The following is an 11,271-nucleotide window of genomic DNA, read 5'->3' on the forward strand; positions in this document are numbered from 1 at the left end:
TACCAGGCATGCAAGTCACACAATAAAGCTGAGCTGGTTTTATTCTCATCCAGTATGTACCTTATTATGCTTAACAGAATTCTGCATGGGCAGTTCCTATTAGCAAGTGGCATCATGTAAGAGCTGAGCATCCCATCAGGGGTCTCTGGACTTGAACACCGATCTGACACACCCAGGGCCTACCAGGGAATGGTCACAAGCTTGGTCTTTACTCTAGCCTGGGGCAGAGAGCTTCCATTTCCCTGTTTCTGCAGAACAACATTTAGAATTAACTCAAATCAAATGAAACCAATCAGTTTACTAAGATGACATTGTGGAAACACAACAGTAAAAATTAAACATCTGAGGTTTTAAAAGACAAACCTAGAATTTGTTTATTTGATAAGGAAAGAAGGCTTGAATACCCCAATATTAGTAACATGCACTAGCCTTACATGCCTAACATTCTACCAGCAAAAGACAAAAGTGGGCCCAAGCAGAAGGAACAACTCTGAAGTGGGACTGACCTGACACATCATAAATTAAAAATCCTTGTTTTGTCTGAGCTATCATCATTACATCCCAAATCAAATCTGTCCTGGATTTAAAACAATTTAGCTACCTGGGAAACAGCAACCCTTCTCTTACAGGAAAAGGAAAGATTCACCCATTTCCTTACTTGCTGTGCAACTGGAAGCAGCATTCCTTGTTTCCAACACAGCAGTGCCTAATGCTGCCCGCCCGAGGCAGAACATTTAAGGTAACAGTTGCAATATGCAGGGAAGCAGAGATTGCTGCACACCAGAACAGATGCAAACCATCATTTGCCTCAATAAATAAATAAATTAATTAAGTTGCTATGTAAGCTGGAAGTTAGGCAGATTCCTATAGCCTGAAAATAGTCTTTAGGGAAAGATGATGATAACCATGCTTATGAAAAAGAAACTAAATGTGGTGTGTCTTTTGGTGCAACTTATCATTATTTTATTGATGTACTCCCATCAAATCTCATTCAGTTCTGCTTTTCTTTCAAGCAAAGGTCATAAGCATTCAAGGCACTGGGATCATGCCACAAGTTGTAGGTCCACACTGGCTGCAGAAAAAATTTCATTTGTAGGAAATTTGACAGAGGTTATACAAATCTTTTTCTGGTAATAGCAGCTGTAGCTGGTATGAAATGCAGTGTTAAATGAGAGTAGAGCATGGAACATTTTATAATTATAATTCTCCACTGAATTGTTTACTTTTCAAGGTGGCATAGAAGGAAATATTATGGTTTTGATCATGTTCATTACAACAGAAGAGAATTTGTGATCTAACCTCTAAGAGTAAGTTTAAAGAAGAATCTGTCATTTTGATGGCCCATTTTTGAGATTTATATTTTGTGGTGGTTTGTGGGTTTTTTGTTATTTAAAGACAGAGAGGAAGTTTGAGGAGAAAGCTGAGCAATTCTTTGTGTATTTTTAAACATTGTCTGAGCAATATAATCAAACTGTATTGTCAGTGCTTCTCTGGTTCCCTTTACCCAGAGGAAAGTTTGTGGTTATTTTTTCTTTCTGTGTACAATGTAAACAAAAACTGCTTAACCTTCCCTTCCTGCTCAGCTCCTAACCTATTCACTTAGGCTGGCCTAGATGGGCTTTCTTTTGCTGGTCTGGGGGAGCTTCTTCCACCTTTTGGCTTTCTTTCACACCTTTTCAAAGCTGTTGTTTTTCAAATAGCTTGCTACTTGGGGTTCTGGCCCTTCCTCCTCTTCTACAGTATTTTGAAATTTAATTTTACATCTTTTACAAAGCTTTTGATTTTTTAACCTCTACTGCTGCCTTTTATTTATGCTTTTATAGATATTGATAACATTATGAATTATATTATACAATACAGAAATAAAGCTTGTTCAAATTGAAACTTCCTGCCATTTTCTTCCAGTTTCTGAGACTCCCTATGAATTTATTTTAAAATCTCCTTTAATCCTCCTGCTGGACTGATGTTTCCTTTCAGAAAAGGAGGACACTGTTCCAGACACAAGAAATGACATAGCATGAAGGAAATGAGGAAAAAAAGTCCTGAGTCATGAAAGCAAAGAAGAAATACAAGTGAAACAGACTTGAGAGAGGATTAAAATCCACAAACTGGAAGGGACAGAAAAGTAGGATGGAGCTCTAATTGAAAGGAATAGAGAACTGACTCTACATAAGGACCAGGTAGATCAAGGAGGGAGAACTTGACCAAGGGAGAGCTGAACCAGCAGACACCTCTCACCTTTTAGGTCCCTTCATTATCCTCCCTCTGCCCCAGGGAGGGCTGGAGCCCTCCTGGCAAACCTTTCCTGCCCACAGCCAGTGCTGAAGCTCCAAAGGGAAGCAGTTGGGACAGGAGCTGCTCTCAGAGGGTCACACAAGCACTGCCAGGGTGTAGGGATGCACCTGCCCCTCCTTCCAAGGGTGGGATGAAAATCTGGGCTCCAAGGAACACAAGTCAGTTCTTGTTCCCACAGCAGCAACAGAAGGGAAAAGCTGTATCTAAGGTCTGCAAGTCAATGCATTTTGTGAGTAAGTGGTTGCCTTTCCTGCTGCTCTGGATGCCTGATAAGAGCTAAGAGCTCACTGCTAAGAGCTGCCCACCCAGCAGAGTCTGTCAGCCAGGAGAGCTGAAACAGCCCCGACACCACAGCACTGCTCGGGGCACTGGCAGCACCCTGCACCTGCACCTGGGTGCCTCCCTTGGCCCCTTACAGAGCCAGCCTGGGGTTTCCTCAGGCCCTAAAGCTTCTTTCTACTCCTAACCACTGTTTTGGAGAGTCCATGTTTACTAAAGCACTCTGCACTCATCAAACGAGGGTTACAGTTAAATCAGAGCCCCCAGCTACAGATGCACTGCTGGATCTGCCAGCAGTGACCACTCTGTAGTGTGAGCCATCAGCACCTCAAACAAGAGCTGTGCCAACTCAAAAAGCTGAAAGGGGCATAATTTTCTTCAATTATTCCCATGGAATGCACAACTGGAGTTAAAAAAGCTATGATCTTTAAACATTCATCCTTCTGAATAGGAAGTTAAAAAAGTAAATCCCTCTGAGCATCACAGCTATACTTAAAAGATAAACCCCACAACAAAAAAAAGATTTCATATGGATAACTGATACATTTTCTACTAGGTGGAGAGAAAAAAAAATACCCCAAGCTATGACAAGTTTGCTGTGTAGGTGATATATGGTAGTAATTGACATCCTAACAATAGGAGACTATAAAGATACCTTGAAATTATTTTCTTTTCTATTTCTTTCCTATCTGCTTTTCCTCCTCCATTTCTTCAGCAAGGCAGATCTACCAGCAAGACAATTTAATCTTCCAGGGATAAAGAAAGGCTTCCTTGTCTAAGAAAAATAAAAACTTCTACTGGTCAAGGACAGAAAGCCCAAGAGAAGGAATTATCTCCTGACAGTGAGCTATGTTTTTTTATCTCCAGAAACGGAAGCAGCAGTGTTCTGGAAGAAATAACATTGATTTAGCTGGAATGTAAGGAAGACATCTTCTGCTTGATGTATGTAGCCTTCTGGACAAGGGTAGGACAATAGCTTGTATTCCCTGAACAAAATACCTCCTACTGGGTTTTCTCTATCATTTAGTGAGAAGAATTTTATTCCCTTGTAACTTTTAACTCTGAAACATGAGAAACTTCATGCTCAGTCATGAGCCCGGATGGATACTTATTTAATGAGCTACCAGTTGGATAATTCTCCTGGGCTCTTTTGCCATGCATAACCGGGAGAGGGAAGTGCCCTTGTCCCATCCTGTATGGATAATGAAGCAAACCACAGCAGCCAAAGACACTGGTACAATTTACCTGCTTGGCAAAACAGACACAGAACCAAACCTCAGCTATTGTATAACTTTACAATCTAGAGAAAATCTTTCCATGAGTTTTGCTATTGCACTTCACAACATAGCAGTATGCCAGCCAGGTTCAACAATATTTACTAAAGCAACTTATTAGCCAAAGAAACAAACTCACTCACTTGGACTTATATGTAAACACAGAACAAGCCTCAAGCCTGCACATATGTTTTCATGAACATACTTTTGCCATCCACCCTAAAAACACCTGACTGTTGCTTGTGATTCCTGTTAAAGGAATGTTCCACTTTTCAAAAGGCCACTTTTATCTGCTGGCTTAAATATAAAACAACTCTTGTACTTCCATTATCTAGCTGAAGGCATACAGAGCTGGCAAGTTTATGTTTAAGTGCTTTAACTTAAAAATCAGGAAGCACCTTGTTGCTTTCAACTCCATGGACACACCTTCAACTGCAGTGTTTTGCAAAATGGTAGGGTCCTCAACAGAGTAACCAGAGATATCAGTATCTATCTCCATCCTTTCCTGAGGAGCCAGTCAGAGATGTGGGGAGCCAATACTTCAGCCAGAATGAACATATTACTGGTTTCCAGCAGAGACCCTAATACTGAATATCAACAGGGTTCTTCTAAACAAGAAAAAAAATTAAGTTAGAAAAGGAAAAGCACAGCACGAACAACCTACAAAGGTAGTGGGGAAAACTGGAAAGGGCTACTAAAGGCAAGAATTATTTTAAGTTAATCTCAGAGATGACAGGAAGTCAATACACAGAGGCAGGCACAAACTCAGTTAGCACAGCCAAGAGGCTCTCCTCCTGATTGGCAAGGCTGAAGCATTGGGCCTTTTGAGAAGAAAGATTACCAAAGCAGTTAAAACTGAAAAGCTGCACAACTCATGGACGAAACTCAGCAAATGAGCAACTGCAATAGAAGGAATATACAAAAAATATCTCAAGATATCAAGGACTGTTGCACATTACTGATGTTGTGGACATAACTGCTGTGGCAAAGGGTTTAAAACTCTGCCACACCTGGTCAGGTGTGGCCAGGGCTTACCTTGCCTGCCCAGAAGTGCTCAGTGCTTCCTACCAGGTAACATCCCTTTGCCTCAAGCTTGCAGAAATGTTTCTGTGCTGCTCAGCTGTGGAAAGGAGCCTCTCACCATCCTCCTCTGCCCTGAGAACAGACACAGGATTAGTACAGCCTGGCCACAGGGTAACAGGAGGGAAACTGCCATAAACTGCAGAGCTAAAGGGCTGAGCAAAAAGCCTCTGAGTCAGGCAGGAGCTCACTCAGCTGCTCAGAGAACAGCAGCCTTTGTGCAGAAGCATTCATTAGACACCAGTGTAGATACAGTGAGACAGAGACACGGTGTGATGTGATATGCTGTCACCATTAAGGTAGGATGTGACAGACACATTTGGAAAATATAAAATATATTCACACAGCTTCAAATTGAGAGAATACACATGAAGCCAACCTGAATGAACAGCCCTGCCTTCTTTGGAATGTGCTGACATTGATAGCACTGATCAGACCAGCTCCTAATTATATCAATTTATAAGCCATACCCCAGTGTTGTATTTGCAACATCTTCAGCTTTGCTGAAATCACAAGACAGTAAGCGAACATTAAAAGCATTAAACTAAACTTACCATTCTGCAGTTGATTTCTGATTATACAGGACTCATCTTCCCAGCTGCTGAAGCATAACCAAAGGGATTTGACTGCATTTCCATGTTCTGGGCATAAAGCAGCCACGACCAAACCTGTGGGCAGAGCTGCAGCTTCAGTTTGCCTGGTGTCAGGAGCCAACACCACCTTACACTATGACCATCTCAGCCACAAAGACAAAAAATAGTCAGAAACAAAAATTGTGTTTGTCGTTGATATTGTGTTCTCCAATACACTCATTTTGTCTTAAAACTCCAGAACAGTACAGCTATTTCCTTTGCCACACAGGACAAGTATTCAGATCTTCAGTACCATCTGAAAGACTGCTGGTAAACACAGAGGCAATTTCTTCCTAAAACCATTGACAGTTTCAAGAGAACTACTACTATTTAAACAAACACTTTACTTGATATATTAAGTTCCAATGCTTTTTAATGGAATTTTTTTTGTCTTCAAAATGTATCAATATTTTAAAGAGGAAAATTTGTCATGGGACTAAAGCAGGTTATGCACCTAAAACCCTACACTGATAGAAATTTACATGACAATCACCAGTTAACACTGGACCACTCTGTGACATTCCAGTTATTTAAAAAAAAACAAACAACCAAACAAACCAACCAACCAACCTACCCTAGGCATCTCTGGACAACATTTTTTTGGACAACAGCATCATTCCAATATGTGTTTACCACTGAAACCATTGACTACCTCAACAGTTATCCAGATTTCTTACATGATTTTGAAAACATGGCCAAAAGAATTCAGTTGTGTTATATAAGGCTCCATGAAAAAATTATAATGAAATGTGAGAAGAAGAAATATGAATGTATTTCTTCAGAAGTTCTGGTGATCCAAATAATCCCTGTCTCATGCAAGTGTATCTACTGCTCATAACAATTCAGGAGATGGGACAGGAATGTATTTCTGTGACAGCAGCTTCCCGAGTTCTGCCATAATATCCCACAGTCAGAATGAGTTGCAAGAATCTGCACTGCAACACAGCTATGCAAATTTATGTCAGCAGAAAAAACTCATTTAATGACCCACTGGAATTAAAACCATATCTTCAAAACTGAGCCCTGGCATCTCTACTTTAAAAAAGAAAGATCCTCCTCTTCCAGCTAATAGAGGAAAGCTGATTTTCCTCTCAATGTGTTTCTTTCAAAGTCCTTTCTTGTCAATAAAGTCCTTCCATTATGTACATTAGGAAAATAAATATGACTTTCACAGGTCAAAATGCTTTGTTAAACCCGTGCTTCAAGACAGTGATGTCTTAGTTCCATAGAGGAAAAAAAAATTAATTCCAAGTTTGGTCAGAGCTGTGCAATTGTTCATGTACACGATAGGCTAAATGCAAAGCTGGTAGGTTTACATTTATTAATGGTGGTTAATTCCCAGCAGAGCTCTCAATTAGCTTAATCAAGCCACAACAGGGGCCTGGGAATATTGCAGGAAACTCAGTGAAGGTCTCTGCTCAATGCAGCACTGCAAGAGGCTGGCCACATGACGAAGTGCACAGCTACAGGAATTAGAGTCTCTGCTGTGGGTATAACAACTGCTGAGCCTCATCTCACTCTTCTGGATAGAGCTGGCCCTGCCATTTCAAAGGAGATGTTTCAAAACTAGAGGCTGCAATCCTCTGGGTTGTGTGAACAATTGAGCCTTTGGAAAGGCTCTTCGAAGACTAAAATAGTGAGATTAATCACTCAGAAGACAGCAAAGGAACAATAAAACCAGATTAAAAAGAGAGAGATCAGAAGCTTCTTTTTCCCTCCACCTCAACTAACAGAATTGTAGGGAAATTCAGCTCTATTGTCAGCCAGGAAACACAAAACCAAGTAAAGAAATGATTAAAACATTCACAGGGGAATTATGAATCCATGCCAATCAATAATTTTAAAACATGATTCAATGCATGCTGAAAAATTTGGGGAGAACCAAAGTAGGAAGGATAACTGCCCCATGAAGTCTCAAGTCCTATGGACCAGATTTTAACCATTACAAAATCAGGAACAGTACCACATGCATGGCAAAGAACAAAATACTTCTCCATTCTTTCAATGGAAATGTATTTATCAGGTCAATATACCAGGCAGTGTGACCAACATCCTGAAGAGTTATATGAAAAATTTTGATGGAAAGAATTGTTAAGTGAGCAACATGACATGTTCATAACTCTTTTTTTTAAGCTTCAGCATTTTTATTTTGTAACAGAAAGAAATATTGACCTGCTTTGGTGACAGCAACACCAAAACCAGCTGCCATGCAATTAATGGCATAGGGATGCTATCAACAGAAAACGTTCAGGACTATGTTAATTTCCACTAAAATATTTGTTTTTAAAGTGGCTGTTACTACTGGAAAAATTGGAAAATTACTTGTTTTTCAGTTACTACTGGAAAAACTGTCAGTATAGAAGCAGCTCAAGGAGGATGGCCCTGACTTGGATGACCCTGAAGCCCAAAACATTGAAAGCACATTAAAATGTATTAGCATGAAGCCCAACAATGCAGTGAGAATTTCCACTACGAGCTGGATGACTATTAACTGCAAACAAAGCAGGAGTCCTCCCGTGAACCTTTAGTCCTTGAATGAGTGTTGTGTAGACAAAAAAAACCAACAAACCAAACCCTGGAAATATAACTGCAGCAGAAGCCCTGATACTTCTTTGAACATACTGTTTGCAACATGAATTACTAATGTGAATGACAATTATTCACATCTTTTGTCTTCATTTTGCTCAAACTCTTCCGACATCTCTTTCTTGATCTTCTTTTTCTCTGATAGCTTAACAGAATTTCAGTCAATTAGAAGGTCACCAGCACCAAGAGTGCCACAAGCAGCATGCTGCCTGAGGACCCATGACTAAGTCTGAACCCGTCTTTGTTAATGAGGTAGCACAAGAGGCAGGAGACCCTTGGGTACATTCTTCAAATCTACATGCTGATGCAATGTTAGACCCATTCTCCAGTAGCTCCACAGTCCCCGCCCAAGGAAAAATTTTACAAACTGGGTTTTTTAAAATCCCAGGTTCATCCTGAGTTCAGAACAATTGTTTCACTTTAGGAACCCCATACTGTAAGAACCTTAGTGCTACTGGTGAAATGGGACATGGTGAAATGGGACACCGCATCTCCCCAGCTGTAAAAAGCTGCAGAAAGGCAATGGCATTATCTTCCTCTCTTGACCAACAAAAGGCTCAAAGTTGTCATGGGGGTGAGAAAGAATGTCTGCACCCAGATGTGCACAGCTGCTCACACTGGAACCAACACTGCTTTTGACTCTGGACCACCTGAGCAGAGGAAGCCCAGTGCCCTGTACCCTAGGAATACAGCAGGAAGGAAGGAAGGAAGGAAGGAAGGAAGGAAGGAAGGAAGGAAGGAAGGAAGGAAGGAAGGAAGGAAGGAAGGAAGGAAGGAAGGAAGTGCACCCACTGCAGGCATCACTGCCTCCAACCCACACTGGATTTTCAGCCAGTGCCCCGAGGCTCAGGGACCGATTGCTGCCAGCCTTGCCTGAGCCCTCTCCACTCATGCAAGGCACACAGCTTGTTTCACTCTCCAAAAAAACACAAGGCCTCTTTTCTTTTTGGGCAACCAACAGAGGCCTTTTGGCAACTCTTAGCTGGCAGAATACACACCACACTGATCCTGTCTGAGGGTGAAACTAAAACAGTTCCACAAGTGTGTGTGTCCCACCCAGGATTTCTGCAGTACGGGGTTCCTTAGAATCTGAGCCTCCCTGCTCTCCCTCTGCACATCCCACTGGAGATGCCTCCAGCAAAGCCCTGATCTCTCCCCTCCCGGGCCACCTTTCCTTTTTAGTGGAAAGGACACTCGGAGGTCGCCCTGAGAAGCACAGACACCAGATGGAGTACACAAGCTGCTTCCAACTCCCTCACCCCCAGCCCTCACAGTCCCTCCCTGGCTCTAGACCCCCGTGGCCAGCCCGCTCCGCTCCCCGTACCTGTTGCAGCCCTCGCACGGCTCCAGCCGGGGCTCTCCAGCACTCGCCGGTCTCCGTGTCCAGCTGGCAGGACGGATGCGGGCAGGGCTGTGGCTGCCGGGGGCGGCACTGCCGCTGCCGAGCCGGGCGAGCGGCCCCGCTGGCCCCGGGCAGGGCTCGGCGCTCCCGCTCCAGCGGCGCTGCCTCGGAGCCGCGCAGCCGCCGGCGGGGCTGCGGGAGCGCCTGCCCGGCCATGCACGAAGGAAGCCCTGCCTCTGCCGGCTCCTCGGGAACGGCCGCTGCCAAACGAACTTATTGGGCTTCCAGATGTACCTGGGGGGGCAGACGAGGGGAAATTATGTCGAGTGTGCATTAACTATTCCCTGAGTTAACTGCATTTGACTTGTTCTTCTGTTAGACCAAACTCCCCATCTCCTGCTAGAGTCATTAATCTGCACCTTCTCATCGTTTGCGCAGAAGACAGTTGGTTTGTTTCTCCCTGTGCACCCCCTTCGCCCCCACACGCCGTCCCTAAAAACGCAACAATTAAAAATGTGGATTCTCCCTTTAATTCCCCTACATTGTGTAATTACATTCACATTAGAAATCAATCAACATTGGTCATTACCATTAGCGATATGCTCATAAAGCAAACACTAGACATGCTAATGAACTGAATGAAACATAATTTCTTGTTGTGTAAACTCATGCTCAACGCTAATCAGCAATAAATTCAATCAGACATTACATACATCAACTGAAAACACATTAAAGCGGGGTACAGAGCAGCGGCTGCTCATTTCTGGGGGCAGCGCGGCCCCGAGCCCGGAGCAGCCCAGCAGTGCCGCGGGGGCCGGGGACGAGGCTGCCGGAGCCCTGAGGGGATCTGACCTCCCTGCGAGGGACCCCTCGGTGCTGGGGCCTTCCTGACTCCCGCCCGCTGCTTACCGCCCGCGGCCGGGCTGCCGGACAAAGCCAGGCCCTTTTCCGTCTCCGCGCAGCCCGCACAGCGGTACCCGTAGCCAGACCCCCCAGCCTGGCCGGCTCTGCCGCTTAAAATATCACTTACGTGCAGTTCCTTCGGCCTGGTCGACCCCCTCGGAGCCCGTTGTCCTCCCAGCACTGGCTCGCAGGGCCCGGGGGACCCGGGCAGGAAAGCGGCCTTGCCTCGGCCGCCCAGGTGCGGGCGGTTTCCAGGATGAGAACGGGCTCCGAGCAGGTGCAACCAGGTGCTCATTTCACATTTCCCTGCCAAACACGGAGCCAAAGCACCGGCCACGCGGAGAGGTGACGGTGGCTGCGAGCATGGGTGCGACCGGCAGGCCTGGGGAAGCCCAGCGCCCCGTTTGCCCCGGGGGGCTCGGCAAGGCTGGCTTCCCTCAGCCGCCCCCCGCGCGCCCCAGCCTGATCGGGGGCACCTTGGCGGCCTTCCTCTCCCTGTCCGCCGGGGGCGCAGGGATGGCAGGAAGGGGATGATTTTAAACACAACGCGTCTGCTGAAGTAAATCACCGGGCAGCAGCCTAGCCGCCGCCCGGACACGCTTCCGAGCACCGCGGCCGGGGCAGCTCCGGGCCGAGCCGGGGCGGGGAGGCAGCGGGGCCCGCCCGCCCCTCCAGGGAGCCGGGGCATGTCCTGGGCCAGGGCCCCTGCCCAGGACACGGGCAAGGGCTCCCCGGGCCGGCGAGCGGCCGGGCGCCACAGGGGTTTCGGGGCGGCGGCAGCGGCTTTACCTCCTCAGCCAGGACGCCGCTACTCCCGCCCCAGCCCGGGGCCTCCGGGCGGCCCGAGGTGCGGGGCTCGCTGAGGGCAGCATCGCTGAGC

The 11,271-nt window shown here is 45.5% G+C and overlaps 1 protein-coding gene across 2 annotated transcripts in view; it reads right to left on the reverse strand.

Moving 5' to 3' along the window:
- LOC129125472 (uncharacterized) overlaps positions 1-10,979 on the reverse strand; it is a 30,280-nt gene extending 19,301 nt beyond the window's left edge. Inside the window, exons 1-3 of one of the 2 annotated variants that reach the window (XM_077185119.1) lie at positions 10,519-10,979; positions 9,471-9,782; positions 4,884-5,003 (exon numbers count right to left, since the gene is read on the reverse strand). In XM_077185119.1, coding sequence (XP_077041234.1) covers positions 4,986-5,003; positions 9,471-9,704 — 252 coding nt within the window. In that variant the 5' untranslated portion in view covers positions 9,705-9,782; positions 10,519-10,979 and the 3' untranslated portion in view covers positions 4,884-4,985. The remainder of the gene's footprint in view (positions 1-4,883; positions 5,004-9,470; positions 9,783-10,518) is intronic. The other variant, XM_077185118.1, reaches the window with a different exon arrangement.
- Positions 10,980-11,271: the final 292 nt, after the last annotated feature.

This window comes from Agelaius phoeniceus, chromosome 12, assembly GCF_051311805.1.
Source record: "Agelaius phoeniceus isolate bAgePho1 chromosome 12, bAgePho1.hap1, whole genome shotgun sequence".
Taxonomy (NCBI): domain Eukaryota; kingdom Metazoa; phylum Chordata; class Aves; order Passeriformes; family Icteridae; genus Agelaius; species Agelaius phoeniceus.